Genomic DNA, 27,159 nt, shown 5'->3' on the forward strand with positions numbered 1-27,159 from the left:
CTATAGTCAACCACACTATACTTAATGCTTGAAACTTGCCATGAGTGTAGGCCTTTAATGATATCACCATAACAACAACAAATGGTAATTATGTGAGGTGAAAGTTATGCTTATCAACCTTATTATGGTAAAGCATTTCACAAAGGTATTATCTGTATCAAATAATCACATTGTTACCTTAAGCTTACACAACAGTTAGGTGTCAGTTCTGTCTCAATAAAGCTAGAGATGAAGAGGTCAAGTAATAGCATGTGCTGGTCCTTGATAGCCACCTTCAACTTTCAATGGATCAGAATTGTCTGAAAGGTAATAAATGCTATGTATTTCAGTAGTATTTCCACCTTTCTCTCAGCATTCAGTTTTGTGTTATACTTTTCCCCACATAATATACAACTAAGATGATGATAGTGATTATAAAATTTAGCATTTCTGGTGTGCCAGACATTGTTTTAAGGGCTTTCCACATATTGACCCATGGTGTTATAATTATGCCTGTTTCACAGAAGAAGAAACTGATGCAGAGAACTGAGCACCTCATCCAAGGTCACAGACCCCTTAAATGGGTGTAGCTGGGATCCAAATCCAGGCCATCTGACTGCAGCAGTCGGGTTTTTCATAAGCACGCTAGATGTCTGGTGACTCTATATCCTGTATCCTGGTGGTGCCTGGGACTGTCCCAGTGACAAATTATCTAGTCATCCTTGCTATATAATAACTGTAAAAGACCGTGACATTGGCAGTCAAGTTGAGCCATTTGTGAACGGGACATCTTAGTGATTAAAATGGAGAAATGGGCACACACCCTGAGTGGTTTATATGGTACCAGAAGAAAGAAAAAGAAGAGTCCAACAGATTCTTATGTAGAAGGTCATCGCATCAGAGGCCAAAAGGGGAGTAGGGGAGAAAGATCATCAGAGCGTTCACTGCGGGATTTAGCACATAGGTACTGCTTATTTCCTTTGTCACACGTAAACTAGTGCAAGTTCTTCACTGGTGACAAAGAGGATGTCTCTCCATCAGGCATTTAAGAAGTACCAGGAGTTGTCAAGGCAGACATGCCAGCTCGCCGGATGGTGCTGTGAACTGGAGAACACCATCTGTTTTGTTAAGGTTGACAGTCTGAAATTTCTGGTTAAACTCCAGATCTCCTTGTTGTGAAGGGCTTGATAACTTTTAGTCCATTACCTTCTGCTTACTGAGTCACAGAGCATATTATATCTCCCTCCAGAGCACTTCAACAGCTGGGCCATGTTATAAGCTGTCTTTGTCTTACTCGGTATTAGATAATGGATTTGATGGGAACTTCCATTTGAATCAAGGAAATGCAATTACAGAATTGCTGTTGTTTCGAATAAGTGGCCAACTCTGACATTCTGGCTCAAGAACACAAATCTGTTACTTTTTTAATTTTTTTTTTTTTTTGCCACTGGGGCTGTTCTGATGAGGGCTTGCTTTACAAGCACATTGGACACATAACAACAAAGCGTTTACTTCACTTTTTAATTGCTCTTGGAAACATTTTAAATGGCACCAGTACAATCTTTACTAGAAAATGAAAGTGTTCACTTCCCTGAGTAACTTAACCCTTCAAAGGAGGGCAGAAAGGCCCACTTCTTGAAATCCACTGAAAATGGAGAGCCTGTATTCAGCAGCTAACAAAGCTGTTCGAAAGTCAAGTGGGGACAGGCTGAGTCAGCAATATCCACTAAAAGTTGCATTCCAGCTTTAATTCAATTCAACAAATGCATTTTCTGCTGTGTCAGAGACACAGCCTTAAGAAGAATTTCTGGAACAACATGCTGAAAATGGTTCTTGGTAAAAGCTACTTTTTGAAGGCACCATGAAATTACTAATTATGCTGAAGAGAGTCTTAAACACTTCAGCCTCTTGTGGATTTCATGCTGGCAAAGAGGGGAGAGTTCAGGTTGTGGTATATACACGCACAGCCACGCTTCCCACCTGCATTCAGCCTGAAGGTGTGTTCTGTGTGCGCCTAGTATAAAACGGGGATGAGTGAGAGTGAAGAGAGGCCGTGGGTAAAGAGAAATGCTCCGTTTCCATTTTTCCCAGTTACAATGCGACACTGTCCTAAGTTTTAGGGGAACCTGGGTGGCTCAGTCTTTAAGTGTCTGCCTTCAGCTCAGGTCATGATCCCAGGGTCCTGGGATGGAGCCCCACATGGGGCTCCTGGCTCAGTGGGAAGCCTGCTTCTCCCTCTACCTCTGCTACTCCCCCTGCTTGTGTTCCCTCTCTCACTGTCTCTCCCTCTGTCAAATAAAAAATAAAACCTTTTTAAAAAAAACCAAAGTGCTAAGTTTTAGCTCTTTCCTAAGTAACTTTAGGCACTGTCTTTTGAGAGGCAGTGGGACAGAATATAAAGAACACTGACTTTACATTCAGACCACTCTGGGCTTACACCCCAGCTCTGCCACACACTTGCTGTGGGGTCTTTGACTACCAACCTTTCTGTTCTTTAGGTTTTTCATTTTCAAATGGGAATAAGAAGGCACAGCTTTGTGAATTTTTAAATGAAGTGATAAAATATTGCTTAAGAAGCCACCCAGTCTAGTGCTAGTACGTTGGAGGCATTCCATAAGTGTCATTCCATTTATTGTTATCCTGACTTCTGTGCTACGTTAAAGGTGTGCTGGAGAGATCACAAAGGCCTTTTCATATATTCTCTGTGGAACCTGTTATTTGAATACCTAAAAAGTGAAGCTAGTATCAGTTTCCTAAAGCATAATGTTAAATGCAAAGAATAGACTATTAAGTTCATGTAGTTAAAAGAAGAAACAGTGTGATTATTCTAGTGATTTTCTTGTCCAAAAGTAATAAATATTAGGGTTCTTCAAACCTGCACAAAGGACCTCACTTTAGCCCTGATTTGTAAACTTCTTGGATAAAGATCCAGAAAGGTTAATATATTATTTGGTTAGCCTGCTAATCAGACTCATTTAGCTATCGGGCAAAGGACTATGCAAAAGAAAGAGAAAAATCTGCTCAATTCAGTATTCCTACTAACTGTAAGGAGTAAAATTAAAATGGGTATCATAAAACCTAATCACTGCCTGCTGGTTTCAGTATTTCTCAAGTTGATTATATTTTTGGTTCATTTAAAAGGCTTTAGGAATCAGGTTCCAACTTCCATATACATTGTCTTTCCATGAAAAGATCATAGAATTTCAACTTTTTAGAGCAGTAAAGAGTTTTAGAGATCATTTATACCAATGAGAATGTGAAGGTCCAATATACAATATATAGAAACTGCCATTGTTTCCCAGAATGAGTCTCCCTGGGCTATGGGATCAGAGGCAGCAGGAATGATATGTGAACTTAAAGGCAGTGAGTGGTAAGACACAAATGGATGAACACAGTAAACATGGAAGAGGTAAGTAATTATTTGGACTTTAGACTCCAGTTATTAATTCCAGACATTTTCCATAGTGCTTGGCTCTCATCATCCTTCGTCCATTCAAATTACACACTACAAGGTGGACCAAGCATTGGGCACTAGGCAATAAGGTCACAAAAAATTTAAGATACATATCTTGCCCATTCAAACATTTATGATCTCGTTGGTAAATAATGGTAACACTTAGTAACCACCATGCAAAATATAAGGGAACACCAAATTTCCTGGAAGAGCCTGGGAGGTTTAATTAAGGGTAATATGGCATCTGGTTGAAATATGAGCAAATAAGTAAGACTTCACAGGCTTGACAGAAGGAGAAAGATATTCAGGGCAGAAGAAATGGCATTGAGGACAACTATGGAGGAGTGAAAGTGCTCAGAGGTTTGGAGAGCGCTGAGTGTGAGGGGTGAGAACAGCAGAAAATGGCATCAGTATGATAAATCAGGGCCAGTTCCTTACAGAAACCTCCCTATTAAATTTACACGCCTGTAATACTTTTTGAAATCACTAAGTTCTTTTCCTGCAAGCACTTAAAATGCGTGTTTTGTCTACCAAACAGCCACTGGCATAGGTTCTGGCACAGAGAAGGTGCTCAATAAATATTTTTTAAATGTTGAGAGCTGTTGAAAAATATATATGCCGAGTATAAGTAGAAAAACTCAGTTTGATCCTTCCTACATGGAGAAAAACCCAGTTGCTCCCTACTGTGCTTCTCTCCTCTGAGCCTCCTTTTCTTACTCATACAGAATACTTGACTTCTGACACTTCTGGTCACCAAAGTGGGGGTGGGGGTTTCCCCACAATAACAAGCAAGTCGCTGACACCAGCTGGGGGGGGGGTCCTACGGTTCAACTCAACTCTGATGTGATCTATACAGGGGCAGCATCAGCGGTCACAGGTAAGGGCTCAGTCTCACAAGACTGCTCCCCCAGCCCCACTTTTAGATGCCAGCTGCAAGCTCAGCTTTCCACCTGTGCTGCTGGCCAACTGGCTACTGGTTGGAAGTTCCCATAACCCCCTCCTCAGGTTTGATTAACTTGCTAGAACAAGAATTTAGACGTTTACCAGTTTATAGAGGATATGATAAAGAATACAGATGAACAATCAGATGAAGAGATACATAGGGCAAGGCCTGGAAGGGTCCCAAGCCCAGGAGCTTCTGTCCCCCTGGAGTTGGAGTACATCACCCTCCCAGAGGGGATGTGCTTTCCAACGTGGAAGCTCTCCGAATCTCCTACCACTGGAGTTTTATGGAGGCTTCCTCTAGGAGCTTGATCAGTTATTAACTCCATTTCTAGCCCTTCCCTAGTCTATAGGTGGGGCTGAAAACTCCAACCTTCTAATCCTGGCTAGGTCCTTCTGGTAACTAGGCCCCCTCCAGGAACCATCCAATTGACTCAGAGTCCTCTCATAAAACAAAGGTGCTCCTAGTGTTTATCACTTAAGGAATTGAAAGGGTTTTAGGGGCCTTGTGCCAGGATGCCAGGAGCTGGTGTGTGTGTGTGTGTGTGTGTGTGTGTGTGTGTGTGTGTGTGTGTGTGTGTGTGTTTAATCTCATACTAGGCTAAGGATTTTGGACTTCATCCTAAAGCTAATGGGGAACCATTGCAGGGTCCTAAGTAAAGAAATTATTTGATAAGATTGGGCATTGAGCAGTTGGGATTTTGAGAGGGTTATCATAGAAGCAATTGGAAAATAATCTGAAGGAGGAACTAGGAGGCCAATATTGAGGAAACCACTGTGATGACCCAGCTAAGAGATGACGGGAGGCTAAAAACACAGTCTGGCAGATGCCTTACGAGTTGTGTAGAGAGGCAGAATTCTCAGCACTTCTGACCAAGTAGGTCTGGGCTGTGAGGGAAGGGGGTAGGGATCCCAGGACAACTTTGAGATTTCTGGGCTGGGTGCTGAGATTGTGTTGTCATTCTCAGAATAAGAGAATACACAACATGAAATCACAGACTTGGAGAGGGATCCATCTGGGACCTCTGGATCGGGGAGTGTAAGAAGCAGGAGTTTGGGAAGGTGGTGCATGGTGGTGAAAGCCGTAGGCCTGGATGGAATCAAGAAAAGCATACCATTCCAATTCTACTCTGCCCTCAGAGTACAATCTGTTTTTTAAAAAGTAAACCTTTAAAGTATAACATATTGTCAGAAAGGTATAAAATCTTAAGAATACAATTCAATACATTTTCACAAAGTGAGCACAGCCACATAACTACCATTCAGATCAAGAAGCAGAATGTTACCAGGATCTCTGCAATGCATTTACTAGCAAAGGCATTCACTGCCACAATCATGTTGATAGCTTAGAGACCCAGAATCCTCACCTCTAACAATAAGCAGTCTTAAACAGAACTGACCAGGCAGGAGAACCACATATGTGATCTGAATAATCACTACTCTATCATCTCCCAAAGTCTAAGAAGCTGGAGAAGCTGGAGTCTAATGGATTCTAGTGCTCTGTATTTTCTGCTGTTATTTTAATTTTCTGACCAAAAAAAAAAAAAAGGTCAAAAGTCAGTTCCTCCAAATTCACCCCCAAACAGATGGATTCCTTAAGGAACCAACATGCGACTAAAAGCGGGGCCAAATGATGCTGGAAGAGAGACCCCAAAACGCATTGCAGTCACATAGCATAGGTCCAGTAAGCAGCGTCCAGCACAGATGGCAGGACCCAGGGTCACATCTGCACCCACCCCTGCTGGCACAGCAAAGGGATATGAAGGAGCTGCTACAGATGGAAAGACTTAGAGACAGGCAGGTGTGGGAGGTGCCGGCACCAGGTGTGGGTAGCAGAAGCCAATGCTTCACATCATTGCAAGGCTCCCTTGCGCACTGCACGGTGCCAGGCATCAGAGCTCACAGAGCACAGCCACAGAGGAGGGGCCAGGGGCCCAAGGTAGGATGTGTGGCAAAGTGGCAGTATTCCTGGCAGCCAGTACCCACCTAAGTCTGGGAAAGCACAACTGTGTTCAGAAATCAATGTTCTTCAAAGGGATCACTCAAGTGTTCCTTTCTGAAGTCCTAACAGAAGTGTTATCAATGCTCAGGACTGGGCTGCCTAATGGGAAATGCCCCCATGGGGGCTTTTGACTCATAAACCTATTCAGCCTCACATGTTCATAATCATTTGTGTAAAGAAGAAAAAAGCTCCAAGCACTAATTAGAAAGATAGAGCTGTTGTATTTGCCTCCCGATCACCTTATCTTCTTTATTCAGTTCTTGAAGACTCAGCTATTAAAAGAAATTAAGTAATTCATCAAGCCCATTTCAATTACCTGCTGCTAATAATATCAGATTACAATTAGCATCTACAAATGAACCAAGTGCCAACTGCCAAGCTGAAACATAAGCTAATTTACTGCTAGACTCTGCCTGCTGGAGACAGAACTCTGGGATCTGGCAGCAAGCACCCACTTCATTATTCCAACAACAGTTTCTGCAGCCTCTCCTGCAACCGTCCAAAGTGCAGCTCTGACCAAGATTTACCGCCCCGTCTGCCTCCGCTCACATGTTTACAGATGCACTGTATCTGTAAGCAAATCCCAGCTCCTTTTAAACAGCAATGTCTAGACAAGCAGGTTGACAAATCTTGACCTCAAGTAGAGAGTAAATATTATTAATATTTATTAGGCACTGATAGGTGTGGGGCACCACGCAGGATGTGCGTGTCACAACCTTAATGAGGGTCTGAATCATTTTCTGTGAGTCCTCTGGTGCTTGATCAGAAAAACTCCTGTTTTGGAGGATGCTCTCCATTTCTCATTTTTCTTTTCAAACAGAAAGCACATTCCTGTTACTGTCTTGTAGGTGTCTAGAAATACCTATTTTCCAGCTCTGGGTCACATTTTTAAAAAATTTATATTTCCCCTTTTCGTGACCCTTAATCGGAGCTGCTTTGAATGGAAAGCAGAGGTGTGTGCTTTTGGCTTCCTATATCACGGACATTACTAGACTCTGACAATCTGTGTAGTCTCCTCCACCCTTCTCAAGCAGAAGAACTAACTGCTCAGTAAATATGGAGGTCCTAGAGGAGGCCTGTGGGTTGCATTAGAAGACAGCATACAGACTCAAGTTTGGATCTTGCCGCTGCTACTTATAAACTGAATTTGAGCCAGCATCCTTCCTTCTGTGTCTACCACACAGCTTTAAGGTGAGAATGAAGCAATGTTTGCAAAGTGTCCAGCTCAGTGCAAATGACCAACTGATACCAGATTCTTTGGGGAAAGAGAAGAAAGGCTTTTTCCATCCTGGTGGTACCTATACTTCTCTAGGAATACCTGCTGTTTTGCCTCCTGGGGCACAAGCAGGGATCACTGCTTCAAGGTGACCTATAACCCATTTACTGGTGCTTATTCTTTTCCATCTTCCTATATATGAAGGGCGGGTGGTGTGCAGAAGAGGAAGCAACACTGGCTTGGAGCCCTAGACTGGGTAATCCTAGCGTGGCTCCCACTGGAGCCCACCCTTCTAGAGGGAATGTTCCCTCACAGAAGGATCTATGGACACATGGAAATCAGAGACCTGAAGCCTAGCCTCAACTCTGCCTCTTGCTCTACAATCTTGGTTAAGTCACAAGCATTCATTAATCTCTGGATCCTCATCGGCGAAAAGCAATAACAACAGTTTACTCCCCAGGGCTATTAGAAAGACGAACAAGTGGTGTAAATCACAAATGTGGTGGGATCCCACTGCTATACCAAGTGATGTCTCATAGAGCCTCTGACATCTTGAGCAGTTATTTTGAATATTTTGAATAAATCACATTATGGATTTCCAAAGAAAAATACTCAATTAGTGTAAATTAATTACTACCTACAATTATTATAAACATTCTACCTATAAAGCTAGGCTTCTCTCCATCTCTCTCCAACATACAAAAATTGAAATGTGAAAAACAGATGAAATAGAGTGATCGCCACACTATAGGATATTTTTTCTCTGACAAATTTGTTTTAAGATTTTTTAGGAGACTGAGTTTTACATTATGTTCATGGTCATGATTTAATTCATAAAATTAAATCAGAAATAATATGTAATTAAGGTACAATATCTGTATATATTATAGAGACAATATGTAATGGTGCTGTTCCACCTTTCCTTGGGAATTCAAAACTTTCTGATTCAGACTGCCAAAACTTAATTTTTAAATGTAATTTTTACAAAAGTTATTTAGGTGCTATTTCTTAAATCTCAGAATTAGAACAGCTGAAAATCACCATTTCTGGTGATTATCATCTGCTGCACTGCAAATAAGAAGAATGATGTATACCCACCAGGATGGCTACCAACGTTTTATTCCAACACGTGACTCCCAGGATGGTTTGAAAATATGGTATAAAAGAGGCCAAGCTTTATTTTATGAGACCTTAATGAATCTTTTATGCTGTAGATCTCTTGCGACTAAATGGATCAAGTTTTTTTAACCTACCTGGGCTGTGATTTTTCTCATATGTAAAATTAATTAATACTCCTGACCTCATAGGTTTGTGGAGAGGAATAAATATGAAAGTGAATATAAATGTAGCATAGAGCAGCTCTCAATATAAATGAAAAACCATAAGCTCCAGAGGGACAGGAACTACATTGGTTTTATTCATTAAAAGGTAGGCACTAATGGGCCTATCACATAGCTAACCTTCAATAAATATTTGTTGAATAAAAAATGAATGATTAAATGAACAAATGAATTAATGAACACTAGTCCCATTTTCCTTTATTTCTCAAATAACCTATGGTCTAGATATGTCTTTTTGACTAAAAAGGGACGGTTATTTTTAAAATTTCAGTTAGTTTCCATAGATGGATTATTAGATATTTGACCCCAGAATTTGGTGGGAAGAACTTTCTATCTCTCATATTTGACCCAATCCTAGAAACATAGCCAGCCCTGGCACTGTTGTATTTAGGAAGTGGCTTCTGAAATGTGTTCACCTTTATATATACTCCAGTGCATAGTGAAAAACTTAAGAGGTCACCTTCATCAGGAAAGAAGGAAAGGAGGAAGGGGAAAGGGAGGAAGGAAGGGAGGGAGGAAGGAAAGAAAAACTGAAAGTAGCCATCCTCACATTTCCTTTCTCATTTTCCTGACTGCATTTCACTCCACAGTAAGACAAGAGGCAAGTGTGACTAGTCCCCAGTCAATGAGAAGACTGGTGATGATCACTGACAACTTTAACTAAGGATCTGTTCCAGTGACCTACTCTACAGTCTGAGATTTGACTCCAAACTCTCTAACCCAGAACCATAAAGAAGGCCACTAAAAACACAGAGGCTACAGAAATACTGTCATGCAACTACAGTTGTTTTGAGTCTAAAAGGAAAGATGGACATTTTCTAAGCCAAAATATACATTAACATTATCTTCACAAGACGCATGCCTAGAAAACAACTAGGCTATTCTTTGTTGTCATAAGAAATCTGAAGGCTCCAAGTCATTTCTCCTTGTTTTATTTTAAAACAAATAAAGGTGGATAATAAATATTAGTACATGCTCAGTGCTGAGGACAAAAGATTTCATGCCATCTCTACCTTTTCTTTCTATCTCCAGGAATTCTAACCATTTCCCCCTCAGATGTGCACAGAGAGCTTCTATTGCACCCCCGCTAAAAACCCCAAAAAACAAAAAACAAAACCTTCTTAGTGATTCAAATCTCATTCACCTTGGCTTCTGTGATATAAGTGATATGGCCTCCATACCCTGAAGCTCTCTTCTCCCTGACCTCTACCCTGGATCCCCTCCACCGTCTATGATCCTAACTCAGTCTCCCTGGCTGGCTTTCTGCCCTTACCTTACAGGTATCATTGAGATGATGCCCTCTTTTAAAAATTTTTTTAAAAAGATTTTATTATTAGAGAGAGAGAGAGAGAGCACAAGCAGGGGGAACAGCAGGCAGAGGCAGAGGGAGAAGCAGGCCTCCCGGTAAGCAGGGGCCCCGATGTAGGACTCAATCCCAGGACCCTAGGATCATGACCTTACCCGAAGGCAGATGCTTAATTGACTGAGCCGGCCACATGCTCCAAGATGAGGCCCTCTTGATACCTGTTTCCAGTACTATTTGCTCATGTTACATTCAATAAGAGATAATACATATTGGACATGTATAAAATCAAACATCGTAGGCTCCCCCAAACTAGTTCTTCCATTCAGCCTTCATGTTTCTTTCCAAAGGCTCCACTATTCCTGCAATCATCTGGGCACAACATCTTGGGATAAGCTTTCACTCATTCAATCTAACAATATAAGCATTTACTAAGTATCCACTATGTCATAAGGAGTTATACTAAGTGATACAGAGACTATAAACATAATGTCTATATTATATTATAGACATAATGTCATATTTCCAAATGAGTTCTAATCCAGTAGTGGTAACTACACAAGAAAACAAATAACCAAAACTTATGATCGAATATAAATAGAACAAGAGAAATCTTAAAAGTGTTCTTAGGGCTCAGACAAGAGAAAAGCTTTTATTATTATTATTATTTTTTTTTTTTGAGAAAAGCTTATCTCATTATCAAGAGAGGCTTCAAGACATGAACAGTATTGAGAAATGATCCTAAAAAGATGGGCAAATTTTAGACAAGCAAGAGAGGGACACAAACGTTCTAAGTGGAAAAAATAGCTTAGGGAAATACAGTAAAGCCAGAAAGCATAGCCAATGTGGTGAGATTAACAAAGATGGAAGAGCTCAGTTTTAGAAAAAGTAAAAGGTATGTACAGAGGAGTAGTGGAATTACATAATGGAAATCATGACAGACTCCATTTCAAGGAGAGGACACTGGCCATGATGTTGTGTGCACTATGTAGCCTCTACTAGCTGCAGAACAGGTTTGGGAGGATCAGTGTCGTACTGATAAGTGGGGGAAGGACACAGGGGAGGGAGGGTCTGGTGGTAAAGAAAACCCAACTAGTATGCTAGTGCAGCAGACTGGGCAACCAGGAAGCGTCAATGAAGGAAAAGAACAGGATAGTAGTGCTTCACAGAGACTACAAAAGGAGAGAATTTCAGGGAAAAATCAGTAGAACGTACAAATGCTGCATATGATTAGGGAAAAGATCTCTCAACTCAGCCATGAGGAGATCACTCTTGATCCTTTTCAAGAGACAAAGCTGGGAGTCAAACTTCAATGGGTTAAAAATGAATGGGACTTCCACTCCCAGTAATGGAGAAGCAGCTCCTTTCAAACCAGCCTTCTTACCGAAACAACTGTACTCTATAGGGTGGCGGTAGCCATGAAGGATGCAGGGGGAGGAATCTACAAGCGGATACCATGCAACCAAAAGCAGGAGATTTGGAGTTGACCCTTTGAAGAAGGGAATGGCATTGGTTAAGTTTCCTATTTTTGAAATACCAGAGGGCATTTTTTTGGTGGTGGGGGATACAGAAGGAAAGGCCCAATTAGTACCATGTGGCCAGACTACAGCATAGGCAGAAACATAGTGTTCCTGGCTTAAAGAACCAGAGGAAAAGTCCCAGAGTGAGCCACTGTGGGGAGCCTTCAAAGCTGAGTATAAATTCTACCCAAATCTCAAACACCTGAAATATGCATGTGCAGGCTGAATCTAAGCAGCCCAGTTAAAGCTAAAAGCTCTGAACAGAGATTTTTAGCTGCCACCCCCAAAGACTGAATTTGGAGCTTAAATTAAGCCAAGTTAACTGATAAAAGAACAATGACAACAAAATACTGTTAAGAGAAAAATATCAGAATCCAGAGTCTCTATATAGTAACATTCACAATATTGGATGTAACTCCATATTATTGGATATACAAAGAAACATTAAAATGTGACTAATATTTAAAACAAAAGGCAATCTATGCACAATTCTGTGACAGTCCTAAAAGCCACTAAATTATACACTTTAAATGGGTAAATTGCACGATATGTGAATTATATCTCAATCAAGCTGTTATAAAACAATAATATCAATGATGGTCAATCAACACTGTCTACCTCTGAAACAGACATTTAACTATAGAGAACAAGCAGATGGTTACCAGAGAGGAGGTGGGTGGGAGGGGACGGGTGAAACAGGTGAAGGGGGTTAAAAGTACAGTTATGATAGAGCACAGAGTAATGTACAGAATTGTTGAGTCACTATATTGTACACCTGAAGCTAATATAACACTATATGTTAACTACATCGGATTTTAAAAAAATATGGTCTAACTCTAAGAAGACCCACACAGAATTAGAAGACAAGGTTTTAAAAGCTTTTGTAATAAACAGGCTTGGCTATGTAAACAAAATATACATGTATTAAATAAGCTAACATAAATCTTAGCAGAAAAACTAAAATGTTAATTAAAAGAACTAAGTGGAAATTCTAAAGCTGAAAGTACAATATATGTCTGATAAAAAATTTATTTATGCAGTGAAGAATCTTGCTCAAAGAGAGGCCTAGACTTCGCCCTCAGCTCTTGGAAGCAATCTATGAACCCTCAGAACATCCAGCCTAAGACTGTCTTTGTTTACCAGAGGGTGTTAGCTATGCCAAATAGTTGATGCTAACAATGTGATTCAGAGTGAGGGCTTTCAGCTCCATCTTTGCGGGGCTGGAAACCAAGGTCACCCACGCAAATGGTCAACCATATCTATGTGACCAAGGTCCAATAAAAACTTTGGGCACTAAGGCTCAAGTGACCTCTCTGGTCTGTGCATACAGTCAATACTGTTGCTTGAGGCGTAGGCACTATCTGTGACTCCATTGGGAACAGAAGATCCAGCTGAAGGCTTCATGCTTAGAACTCCCTTGCCACGTGCCTCTTCCCTTGGCTAACTCTATTCTGTATTCTTTCATGTAATAAGCCATAACCATGCATATAATAGCTTCCAGTGGATTCTGTGAATCCTTCTAGTGAGTTATTGAACCTGAGGGTGGTCTGGGAGACCCCTGCTCAGAGCTGATGTCCAAAGTGAGAGAAGTCTTGGGGAATGCCAAACTCAACATCCCTGAATGGGTTTAAAAAGAAGACTGGATATGACAGAAGAGTTAATGAACTTAAAAGATGAGAAATTTTTAAATCTGAAAAATGCAGAGAAAAAAGATTTAAAATGTGAACAGAACCTGAGTGATATATAGGACAATATTAAAGATCTAAAGTAATACAGAGTCTCAGAAATAGAGGAGAGAGGGAATGGGCAAGAAGAAATATTTGAAAAAATATTGGGTAAAATTCCCTAAATTTGGAGAAACATATACACCTGCTGGTTCAAAAGCTCAAAGTATCAGAGAAAGGGAAAATACAAAGAAAGCCACATTTAGGCATATCACTGTTAAACTGCTGAAAATCAAGTTTAGAGAAAATCATGAAAGCAATCAAAGAAAAGAATTAGCACATGCCTTACAGATTTTAAATTCCACTGAGTTATCATCAAAATAATAAGGACCAAAAAACACTGGAAAGACTACATTGCTTTTTTAAAGAAGTCCATCAACTAGAATTCTGTATCTGCCAAAGATATCCTTCAAGACTGAAGGTGAATAAACATGATTAAAGTAAATTAAAATGAAAAGAATTCATCACCAGCAGACCTGCACTACAAGAAATTCTACATGAAATTCTTTAAGCTGAATGTAAATGATACCAGATGGAAACTCAGATCCTTAGAAATGATTTCAAATACCACAAACAATAAATAAGTGAGTAAACAGAAACCATTTTTCCTATTAATTTTTAATATAACTGTATAAAACAAAAACCCCACATTGTATTGTGAAGTTTATAAAGAATATAGATGTAGTAATATAAGTGATGACTACAGCACAAAGTACAGGGAGTAAGGAATAAAAGGACCTATAAAGTTGTAAGGTACTTATATTTTAAAGGAAGTGGTAAGATATTAGCTCAAAGTACACTGTGAAAATTTAAGGATAGCATAAAGTAATCCTAGAGCAACCACTAAAATATAATGCAAAGAAGTAGAGCTAAAAAGCAAGTTGACAAGTTAAAATAAAACCTATATGATTACATTAACCCACAGATAGCAGGAAAGGAAGAACAGAAAACGAAATATAAAGGGGAAGATAGAAAATTAGCATTAAAATGACAGATCTAAATACAATACCACCAATAATTTACAATAGATGTTAAGTGGATGAAATTCTGTAACTAAAAGGCCATAATTGTCAAAATCAATACAAAACTGAACTAGATGTATCTGCAGTTAACAAACTAAATATAAAGACACAGAGAGATAGAAAGTAAAGAGATTCGAAACAAAGGACCACACAAACAGTAAGTATAAGAAGGTAGGAGTATCGGGGCGCCTGGGTGGCTCAGTGGGTTAAGCAGCTGCCTTCGGCTCAGGTCATGATCCCAGGGTCCTGGGATCGAGCCCCGCATTGGGCTCTCTGCTCAGCAGGGAGCCTGCTTCCTCCTCTCTCTCTGCCTGCCTCTCTGCCTGCTTGTGATCTCTCTCTGTCAAATAAATAAATAAAATCTTTAAAAAAAAAAAAAAAGAAGAAGGTAGGAGTATCAGATAATGTAGACTTTAAGACAAAAAGGTATGACCAATGACAAAAAAAAAAAAAACAAAACACTTCATAACAATAAAAGGACCAATCTGTCAGGAAGACAAAAACAATCACAAATGAGTATGTGCCCAAAGACAGAGTTTCAAAGTCCATGAAACCATGTTTCACGGAGGTTAATTGGGTAACAGAGAAGTCCACAGTAATAGCTGGAGATTTAACAGCCTCCCTCTTAAGCAATTGACAAAACATCGAGACAAAAAAATCAAAACAGACAAAGATGACTGGAATATTCAGCACCATCGACTACCTTGACCTGACATCTGTAAGACATTACATCTCATGAAATCCTACAAAGTGTGTTCTCCGACCACAATGAAATTAAACTAGAATTTGATAACAATAATGTATCTAGGAAAATTCAAAATATTTAAAATGAAATAACCCCTCTAGGAGTTAAAGAAAAATCACACAATCTTAGAAAATGTTTTTAAGCTCAGTGAAGGTAAAAACACAATATACCAAAAATTATTGGATGCAGGTAAAGCAGTGTTTGAAGAAAATTTTATATTTTTTAAATGTTTGTATTAGAGAGAAGAAAGGTCTAAAAATGATATCTGAGGTTTGACTTTAAGAAGCTGGCAAGAGAACCCAAAGTAAGTAGCAAGAAGAAAGTGATAAAAATGAGACTGGAAATAAGTGAAACAGAAATGAGACAAGCGATTAAAAAAATTAACAAAAGCAAAAATTGATCTTTAAAAATATCAAGGAAACTGATAAATCTCTATGTAGAACAATCTAGAAAAGGGGAGGGGGATGATTTGCAAGTCCAGAACACAAACTACCAATAACAAAACTGAAAGATGTCACTAGATATCCTACAAGAATTAAAAGGAAAATAAGGAAATATTATAAACAACTTTATGCCACTAAACTCCACACTTAGATGAAATGAGTAAAGTCTCTGGAAAATACAAGTTATCAAATGGACACAAGATAATAAAGAAAATATGAATGGTCCAATATGCATGGCCTTCTGAACCCCAGGTTCAAAACCTCCAATCTATCCTACGTGCCACTGTTCGACTTGTCTTCCTTAAATATCCAATCTATCTTCTTACTCCTACATTTCAAAACTTTCAGGAGTTTCTGCTACCATATCTCTTACATAGTTTTTGTACCAATCTGGCATCTTCTAGCACAGTCCTGAAGGGTATTCATGCCACCATCCCTCAGAAATGCCAACCCATTCTTTCACATACCCATTTCCATCAATGTCATCTCATTCCTAGCCAAACCTCACTCATTCTTCAAGGTCTAAATGGGTCTAGACTCCTCCAAGAAGCTTTCCAGGCTATTCCCAGATCTCAGGGTCTCCTTTCTTGGAATTTCATGGCAACATCACATTACTAACCCTGTTTTGTAGGGAGGTCACTGTTGTCCTATGAGTTAACTCTTATTTTCCCAACTAAATTATAAGCTCTTTGAGGGCAAAGATTTTTTTTTTTTCTTAAATCTCTATCCTTAGGGCAACTATTCCAGGATTCAGCACATAGTAATGATTCAATAAATACTTGTAATTTATTGAATGAATATATAATGCCAAGAGCTTATTTCTGTCGTTCTTATCAGACTCTTTACACTGTCATTCTGATCTCAGTACCATCTTCAGAGTTATCTCCAGGGATTTGCCAGACTTTTTTTAGGAACTGTATTCATGAAATCCTCTGGTCACAATAAGCAGAGGGTAGAAGGGAGGGAGGAATAGTGTTAAAATTAAATAAATGGAGAAGCGGGGGGGGGGGGGCAGTCTCAGTTTTCTAGGTCACATAAGAAGAGGGAGCTGAGTTGTACATTCTGCTGCTACTAATATCCAAGAAACATACACTAAGACCAATGAGGTGACCTTCTCCTTGTCCTCTCCCTGTCCTGAGTCCGTGTGTACAGAGAACAAACAATGGGGCTCAGGGATGAATTCCAGTTCTGTTCCCAAACACATCTTTTTCTTCCATTGTGTACCCACATCTGTTCGAGTAGAGTCAAGATAACAGGATCTTCTAAAAAGTAGCCAGAGACTAATACTTATTGTCTCTTACCCTTACAGATAAATTCTCCAATTTATAAATGTCTTCATTGTAACCAAGTACTATCAAACAGTGACTGCAAATCTAGCTTATTTAAATAGATCTTTCAAAAAGGAGTTTTGCTTTTATACTAAAATTAGCAGTGCCATTTGTGAATACACATACTTTTGAGGAAAAAATACACTTTCTGTGGCACTAAAGTCACCAAGTAAAGAAATCCCTTTAAACAAAATTCTTCTCAAATTCCCTTCCATTGATGACTTCCTAGCAGCTTCTCTTTCATTTAAACCAAACATAGCTTTTATATCCTCATTTCATTCCCTTTCTCTCTAATTAGTGAAATCTGGTTGCTCTTCTCTCAAAACAGATTACAAGGTTGGGGTGGTTCTTTTTTCCAGTATTTCAGAATTCTAATCCTTGCAGCACTGTGATGGCAGGAAGGATCGTGTGATTTAGAGCAGGCAGGCTCCAAGGAAATAGATCTGAAGGAAACGTACAGCACACACAATGCGGAGATTCTTTTGAATACAAACACTCAGATTCCTGTAAAAGATAGTGGGCTACCTCAGCTACTTCTAGCACAGGGCACTGACCCTGAATCTTGCAGGCCAGCCTGTCCTTACCCAGATTGGAGGACGCTCTCCCCTCTGCAGCCCGGTCCTTGAGATCCTCAGCAATGCCCAGCTGCTGCTCATGGTACTGCTTCGCCCGCTCCAGATCCTGCATGCACCTGGCAGCATGGCCCAGGCCAGCGTAGGCCCGCATCTCAATGGCCTTCTCCATTAATTCCTGTGCCAGCTCCAGCACATAGTTGTGGTAAGACATGGCCTTGTCAAAGTTCCTCCTGTAGTGATAGGCACTGCCCAGGTTGCTGTAGGCCCGGGCCTCTTCTCTCTTGTTCCCCAGGTCCTTGGCTATCTTCAGATGCTGCTCGTGGCACTGCACAGCGTTCTCAAAGTCACCCATGGCGATATACACAGCTCCCATGTTGCCGAGTTCTCGCGCCTCAGAAAGCTCATCTTTGGATTGCTTGGCGAGAAGAACACACTGTTTGTGACTGGCCAGTGCGTTGGGGTAGTCTCCGATGGCTGTGTACACGTGACCCAGACTGCTCAGGGCTGATGAAGCTGCCTGGAGAGAAAGGATAAGGCAGAGAAATGAAAGCACATCAGAAAATGCCTTTGGCTTGTTTTAGCAGATAAAATGTTCGAGGTTTGCCTGTAACCATCCAACTCAGTGTTTAATGGTGTTTCTATCAGTGGTCCACAGACCTGTGCAGTACTGAAAAAGAGACCATCCAAACAGCAAGTTTCTAGTAAAAGACAATGGTAATTTAATCAGTAACTTTCAATACCTAATCTCGCAGAACAGGCTGTGTTCCATATAACCTTCGTTTTAGTTTAAAGACTTATTGACATTTTTAGTATTATGCTATATCTCTGTTAATAGCCATTAACCTCTGCAGTATAAGAAAAGGTTGAAGAATGAAAATAAAATGTAAGCAAGGGGGGAAAAAAAAGAAAATGTTGAAGAAAACCCGAATTAATTACTACATATAATAGAGCATAGGAAATTCATGAGAAACCCATGCTTGGGTGTTTGCGCTCCTGGGCATTTCTCTAGATGTGTTTTCTCCCAAAGCAAATGGATAGATTAATGGTAATGGAGACGTTTAGAATGACAACTGATAATTCTGTGACTCCTGACACTGACTGGGTCAGTTTTGACAATGTCAGGTCCTGTTCTCCGATCTCCGATCTCCTGTTCTCTCTCCCTCAGTGTGACATCATCCAGGCTGATTACTGTGGAGGGTTTAGATTTGGAAAACAATGGTTGGTTCCAGCCTACACCTCTTTGGAATGGGGTGGTCCCACTGGGCCTCACCACCCACTTTCAGGCCCACATTGGCTCTTCCAGCTTTTTTTTTCCCCTTAAGATTTTATTTACTTATGAGAGACAGCGAGAGAGCACATGCACACGCATGCTTGCACAAGGGGAGGGGCAGAGGGAGAGGGAGAAATGGACTCCCTGCTGAGCAGGGAACCCAACAAGGGGCCTGATCCCAGGACTCTAGGATCATGGCCTGAACCTAAGGTAGAAGTTAACCTACTGAGCCACCTATGCGTCCTGGCTCTTCCAGCTTTACTCCTCTTGCCTAGAGGCTCTTCTGACCCTGGCCTCTGTGCAGAAAAAAAAGCTATCTTCCTAGTCCCCTCACAGTGCTTGCTACACACACAGTGCTCCTGTAAAGAAAAGTATGTGAGCCTTTTTGTCTTAAAGGTTTTAATGAAAAGGACTGTTGGTATAGTGAACCAAACTGGGACTACAAAAATATCAAAAGGGTTACATGGGTTCTGGAATCTTCCACAAATGCATGTAGTCTTAGATTCTAGTCTAGTTTCTAACTTCTTTGTAGAGACATAAAGGGGACACTAGCTACCCTGGGCTTTTTCTGACCTCCTTTGGCATTTTGTTTTGTTAATTAAGTTTTTATAAAATTCCAGTTAGTTAACATACAGTGTAATATTAATTTCAGGTGTTGAATTTAGTGATTCAACACTTCCATACAATAGCAGGTACTCATTGCAAGTCCCCATCACCTGTTTAACCCATCCTCCACTCACCTGTTACAAGTCTACCTTTAACAACCTTTACACTAGCCTAAAGCTCTAGCCATGTATCACCTTTCTTCACCACGATCCCTTTTCCCAACAGGAGCACGTGATCATGGCAGAACAAAGGGTGTGCCTCTGTCACAATTAGGCAAGTGATTTTCACAAGGGCCTCCAGGCTAGGAAATAACAATGAGGGAAGGCTGTCCCACCTGGAGTAAGGGCATTTCTTTATGAGATGTGTTCTATGTCTGTGCACTTCAGAACACTTTCATTAATATTTTATAGATGTGAGTGATTTACTACCCTATTTCTTTGACTGCGAAAGAGTAGTTCTTGATCAAAACTCTTTTTAAAATAAAATTTTAAAAAACTCTTTTTAAAATAAAAGGTTTTATTTATTTATTTGAGAGAGAGAGAAAGAGAGCGCGTGGCACAAGGACGGTGAGGAGTAGAGGGAGAGGGAGAAGAAGCCTCCTCCCCCCATCCCGAGCAAGGAGCCCAACGCAGGGCTCAATCCTAGGCCCTGAGATCATGACATAAACTAAAGGCAGCTGCTTAACTGACGGAGGCACCCAGGTACCCTGCATTTTCTTTTTTTAAGTAGGCTCCACGTCTGGTGGAGAGCTCATTGCAGGGCTTGAACTCATGACCCTGAGATCCAGACTCAAGCCCCAGTCAAGAAAGAGTCTGGCGCTTAACTGGCTGAACCACCCAGTGCCCCTTAAGTTGCTTTAATTTCACAGACATTTCAATAAAAAGATTGAGGAAAGCAGAGGAAACAGATACTTAGAAATTTACTTTTATGTTTTTTCTGAGTAGAGAAGGGCAGAAATGAGTCCATAAAATCCACAGTGTTGCAGCACTGTGACTGAGGCAGAAGTAGCAATGATGTCATGGAAGAGCATGCCCCTTGGACGTGTATTGGTATCGGCTTGCCACTTCAGGAACCTCCTTGGGACCAGAGGTTAGAACTGTACATCAGTACAAAAGGCTTTCTCCTGCTCACAACACTCCTCCCCAACAATCTCCTTTTCTTTCTTTGCTCTGGGCCCAGGGACCCCAACTCTTTCCCCCTGGCCCTCCCACCTTCCTCTCTGGGGTTCTCCCCCCACGGCTGGCTAAGTAGCAGGACATTGTCCACAAACCCCACCCACAAATCTATGCTGCACACAGATCTCTCACCATGGAGCTAGTATAACTTAGAATCAGGCACACAATTCAATACTGCACTGCCCTTTACCAGCTCTGGCGCCTTTTGAAACTTAACTTCCCTGAGCCTCGGTTTTCCAGACACACGTTTCCAGGTCCCAGCAGAGCACCAAGAATAGAGAGTTTTCAAACTCCAGCCTCTGTCAAATATACAAACCATAAATAATTCACTAGATAATTCCAAATTGTAGATCTGGTTGGAGGCAATGAGGCCTTGAACACCATGGGGGATGGATTCATAAGGCCTGGGGCAGGCATAGCACCCCAGCACTGCTCTTAGGGACTTCTGGTTTAAGGCAACTCAGAATGACAGCCATGGGATCTTCTACTTCCGTTCTTCATTTCTCTGAAAATGCCAGGAAGACACAGGAGCTCACGGGGCAGTTCTCTGAACATAAGGAAAGGGAGTGCTGGGGCATTTCCCCTCTGGGGTGCAGGAGAAAGAGGGAAGGACTACAGTATTCACTCTTCCCTGGCACCCTCCAGTTACTAGACAGTGCTGTCTCATTGCAACTCTTCATGGCAGGTGTCCTGGAAACTAGCTTCTCTAGACAATAGAATTTATGAAGCACACATCCCAGCCTCTGAAATTAGAGAGGCAGCTCTACATTAGAGATGTAATATAAGAATGGAACAGGATTTAGAGTCAGAAGCCTTGGCTGTACAGCCCTGATAGGTCACTCTTCTTCTTCACCCGAGTTTCCTTTATATTTAAATGGTACTGATAAAGACAATGTACATACTTCCCAGGGCTGGGATGGGATCAAATAAAGCAGTGCATCTCAGTATCCTGCAAAAACCACCAGGTTCCCAGAAAATGCATCACTAAGGTGTGGATGGATGTTTTATGACTGCAAGCTGGCTGGGCTAAGCTCTGTTACCTAGCAGAAGCTAGTAATGGCAACTGAACACATCAGTCATTATGACCGAACAACTATATTCCTATCAGTTGCCACAGGAAATGAAGTCCAGTGTTTTACAGCCCTTGGGCAAATAACATGTGATGTTATTTATCAGCTAAGTGAATTACAAATTAATCACTTGTCTTTGTTCCTGTTCCTGTAGAATAAGCTTAGATCTGAAACATGGTTTCAGGCTGTTAACGAGAATCTGAAGACCCACCATCTATGGGGAATCACAGGCCCCACCTCAAGCAGATGCTACGTTTGCCACTAAGGTTCACTGCTGCCTTTGTATATTAATCTCTCTGAGATTTTTGTGCTAGAATAGCAACAGCTGCTTCCCACAGTGGAAACATTTTGGAACATCTGTATTTGAATACTAAAATGCACACAAACAGTTATGCTAACAAACTATCTGGTTGGGATAAGACAATACTTTCCTCTTTTTACAAGATATAAATTACTCCAGTTCTTGCCAAAGCATGATATCCAGCTGCAGATTTAGTACACAGGAGTCATCACCCTTTGCTCTGTGACCTGAGTATTTGCAGAAGAACTGTATCTAACAAGTCAGCTTTATGCAACTAGAGAAGGACATTCGCTCAGACTTTTTAAAACCACCTTTAAGGACTTGCAGTTTGAGACATAAAATAGAGAAAGTTTAAACTACTCAAACTATAACCACATTGATAACACTGCCATTAAAGATTAAATACTTAAATATGTGGTTCTTATCAGAGATAAGAGATAGAAAATTAGCATTAAAATGACAGATCTAAATAATTAGATATCTGTATATTTTCTGTATATTCAATATAACTACTGACTGATTAATTGTGGATGGTTTTTTAAAGGGGAAATATACCAGCTAGTACCAGAAGTTTGTTTTTTCTTCTAAATCCACATGCACCTTCTATTCCCTGCCAGTTCAGTGCCCTCACACTCAACGTCCTGGGTTCACCACCTACAACCCAAGGGGCAGAGGGATGTAGAAGAATAGGGGCAGAATCTCAAATCAGGCATGCACAGGTTCAATCATGAACTGTGATACCACACAAGTAATGTGACATCTTTGAGCCTCAGTTTCCTCATCTGTAAATGGAAACTATTAATACCTTCCAATGTGGTGAGTCATAAAAAAAAAAATTAAAGATGTTGCAGAAAATGACCAGAAAATAGAACAAGAAGTTATGTCATCAGAACTAAAGAGACAACACAAAAGGCTTGCCCCACTGATGGGAGGATATGTAATCACCTTCCTACATTGTATCATATTACTCATAGTATTTTTCTGCAAATGTAGGCATAAGAAAATTCACCCTTTACCCAGGAGCAGTCTAGAATCATTGGTATATCCAACACCTAACGTTGGGAAAAGCACTTGACTTCAAGTGGTCAAAGCTTACACAGTCATTGGAGTGTTTTGGGTCTGTTAGTTGGTTTCTTCATTTGTTCATTCATTCATGAAAAATCTCTAGACTGATGCAAACATAGTCAACTAATTTTTGACAAAAGAGCAAAGGTAATTCAATGCAGAAAAGACAGTTTTTTCAACAAAGGGTGCTAGAACTAGACACCCAAATGCAAAAAAAGTGAATCTAGACTCAGACCTTACATCTTTCAAACAAGTTGACTCGAAATGGATTGCAGACTGAAGTATGAAACACAGAACTATAAAACTCCTACAAATTAACATAAGAGAAAATCTAGGGCTTGGCAATGAATTTTTAGATATAAGACTACAGGCATGACCCATTAAAAAAATAGACACGATGAACTTTATTTAAATTAAAAACTGCTCTGCAAAAGATACTATTAAGAGAATGAAAAGACAAGCCACAGACTTGGAGAAAATATTTGCAAAACACATACCTGACAAAAGACTAGTATCCAAAATATGGAAAAAAAAAAAAAAAACCTTAAAGCTCAACAACAACAAAAATCATCCAATTTTGAAATGGGCAGAAGATGTGAGCAGACACATCACCAGAGAAAATATGCTGATGGTAAATAAGCATATGAAAAGATGCTTCACATCATATGTTATCAGGGAATTGAAAATCAGAACAATGAAATAGCAATGCGCACCTATTAGAATAACTAAAATCTAAAAAACTGACAATACCAAATGCTGACGAGGATGTGGAACAACAGGAGCTCATTTCTTGGTGGGGACACAAGATGGGACAGCCACTTTGGAAGACAGATGGGCAGTTTCCTGCAAAACTAAACATATTCTTACCATACAATGTGGCAACCATGCTCCCATGTATTTACTCTAATGAAATGAAAACTATGGTCCACACAAAAACCTACACATGAATTCATAATTGCCAAAACTGCACGCAGCCAAGATGTTTTCCAATAGGTGAATGCTTAAGCCCTGGTACATCCTTACCGTGGAATACTATTTAGTGCTGAAAAGAAATGATGGAGCCACAAAGAGACATACAGAGACATTTAACTGTACACTGCTAATGAAAAAGGCCCGCCTAAAAAGGCTATCTATTGTATCATCCCAACTATGGTCATTCTGTAAAAGTCAAAACTATGGAGAAGGCAAAAAAAGTCAGTGGTTGCAGGAAAAGGATAAATAAGTGGAGTACAGGGGATTCTTAGGACAGTGTAACTATTCTGCATGATACCTAAATAGTGGACACATGACATCATGCATTTGTCAAAACCCATGGGCTGCACATGACAGTGAACCCTAATGTAAACTATGTAAACTATGAGTTTCACCTAATAAAAGTATGTTGTTTTGTCAATTGTAACAAATGTATCACACTAACACAAGATGTTAACAGTGAGGGAAACTAAGTAGGAAACTAAGAGGGTGTGTGGCATCTCTCTGTAAATCTTCTGTATATTTTCTGTAAATCTAAAACTGCTCTTAAAAAATGCAGTCTATTAATTTAAAAGTAAATAAATTGGAGTTTTCCTCATTTGAGGAATAGGTATCTCTTAGAAATGGCAACAGCAAGAGCAAAGGCATGAAGGATGACGAGAAGCCATTCAGACCTGAGAGGAGGGGTAGTGGCAAAGAGGGGAGTCTGAAAGGTGAGTTTGGGTAAGTTCTGTTTGTCCATCAATTTGTAAAATCTAAAGCAATTTCTTTTTAATTTAATTTTATTTGTATTTAAAAAAAATTTTTTTTAAGGTTTTATTTATGTATCTGACAGAGATCACAAGTAGGCAGAGAGGCAGGCACAGAGAGAAGAAGGGAAGTAGGCTCCCGGCTGAGCAGAGAGCCGGATGGGGTGGCTCCATCCCAGGACTCCGGGATCATGACCTGAGCCAAAGGCAGAGGCTCAACCCACTGAGCCACCCAGGTGCCCCTAAAGCATTTTCCATGTATGTTGTTTCATTTGCTCCTTATAACAACCCTTCACACGTGTCATTATTTTTATGTACATTTGTGAGATAACACTAGACTCCAAGTGATAAAGTGTCATGCCTGAAAGTCCACAATTAATAATAAAGCCAGGTTCACATCCACCTGTGTCAGGCCCTGGCTCTCCTGCGCATTTGACTACACAGAGTTTAGCCCCTGTTGAGGGAATTACAGACACCCAGGGGGCAATAGGGCCACTGGTTTAAGCAGGGGGCTGACCAGACCAGATCTGTACTTGCATCTATTTCCATGAAATAGATGAAAAGAAGCAAGATAAGTGGTACCAACAACACCACAATGCCTAACTAAAATAATGACTAGTTAGAATACAAAAAGACCTATTTTAATCACTAATTATATTTAATGTCCTCTTTGGGGCTGTTCACAACTGTTCTAGCTTCCCTCCTTCCAAGCAGGTAAGATGGCACATCCCTGCATGCATGAAGTCAGGGGTCAGTGACTGTTCTTTGGCTGATAAATGTAATCACATCCAGCTGGTGCGTTAGGAACCAGGGCACGCTTCACCACATTCTCTTTCCCTTGCCACACACTGCTTCACCAGAACTGAACTTGAAGTGACAATCGTGGCAATATGGCACAGAGCCCTTGCTGACCAGTAGTGAATATACAGTGGGCATAAGAAACAAATCTTTGTTGTTTTATGCCACTGAGATTTAGGGATTTACTGTTAGTGCAGCATAACCTGGCCTAGCCTTATCAATACAATATTCAGCTTTATTAATTACTAACTGTCATGCTCCAGTCATCATAGTTATAGTTAATGCTTCCTGATCATTCAATTATTTGAATTACCATGTTTCTGAATGATTAAATTTTAGGCATTTACCAATTACCACAGGATTATAGATGAAGAAGTTAAAATTTTTTTTTTGAAATTTAGAAATTTTTTTAGAAAAACAAAATTTGAGAAGAATTAGGTACTAAAATCAGAACTTAGCGAATCCTTAAAAAATTCCTAACCCAGAGACAAACTGTCTATCTGGTAATACTTAATCCAAAGCGCAGGCCTATTAGGAGGGACTCTATAGCCACCCCCATATGAACCTATAGAAACAGAGGACTGAATCGTGTTCTGTGGGGTCTGTATACTTCCTACAGTCTGAAATGACTCACATTCTCTATTTAATGAGCATACTGTAGCTTGAAAATCTACCTTAACCAGCAGCTGAGCTGATAGAGTAAGTCTGTGTAAAAGTTAAATGATAGTCATGAACATCTGGAGTTACTCAAGTCACACAAAACCAACTGGACAAATAAAATAAAAAGAAATTATTATCTATATTATTGAGGACACTGTCCACGATATCACCCAATGTCATCTTTATAAGGAGTAATAGAAAAATTTCTTTCAGATTTCAAAGCTTCTACCAAGCAACTGCTATGGGTTTATCTAAAAAAACAGGGATGCCTGGGTGGCTCAGTTGGTTAAGCAGCTGCCTTCGGCTCAGGTCATGATCCCAGAGTCCTGGGATCGAGTCCCACATCGGGCTCCTTGCTCAGCAGGGAGCCTGCTTCTCCCTTTGCCTCTGCCTGCCATTCTGTCTGCCTGTGCTCACTCTCTCCCCCTCTCTCTCTCTGATAAATAAAAAAAAAAAAAAACACACACAAAACCTCTGAATCTTAAAGTGGTCAGATTTACCTTTGTGTTCGGATTACTAGCTTACAGCTTGAGATGCAGAGCCTCTCTTTAACAGGCTGATAAAGTCAATAATACGTACACAGATTCTGCCCTGGCTTCAGCCTTATGCTATAACTCTAATGCTCTCATTATTCTGATTTCTTCCCTTTTTGGTTTTGTGTCTTACCCCCAAAAAATTCTTCTTGTAGTAAAATAGAGGAAAGGACAAATCAACAAAACAATTAAATATTAAAGCTCTTGGTAGGGAGGAAGCGTCCCAAAATGGGATCTCTAAGAATTGTGAACTCATAGCCACAACCTAAAGAGACTTAAATACCACACTAAACAGGGAAGTTGTAATTATATGGTGTTTAGTATTCTTAAATCTTTTTTTGTGGTGTGCATGCCATTATTGGTGCTG

At 40.3% G+C, this 27,159-nt stretch overlaps 1 protein-coding gene across 7 annotated transcripts in view; it reads right to left on the reverse strand.

Annotated features, from left to right (window-relative positions):
* TTC28 (tetratricopeptide repeat domain 28) overlaps window positions 1–27,159 on the reverse strand; it is a 641,796-nt gene that overhangs the window by 160,716 nt on the left and 453,921 nt on the right. For all 7 annotated transcript variants that reach the window (XM_045081529.1, XM_045081528.1, XM_013063444.2 and 4 more), the window contains one exon: window positions 17,603–18,110. In XM_045081529.1, coding sequence (XP_044937464.1) covers window positions 17,603–18,110 — 508 coding nt within the window. The remainder of the gene's footprint in view (window positions 1–17,602; window positions 18,111–27,159) is intronic.

This window comes from Mustela putorius, unplaced genomic scaffold, assembly GCF_011764305.1.
Source record: "Mustela putorius furo isolate JIRA1106 unplaced genomic scaffold, ASM1176430v1.1 tig00000578_pilon_pilon_pilon, whole genome shotgun sequence".
Taxonomy (NCBI): Eukaryota; Metazoa; Chordata; class Mammalia; order Carnivora; family Mustelidae; genus Mustela; species Mustela putorius.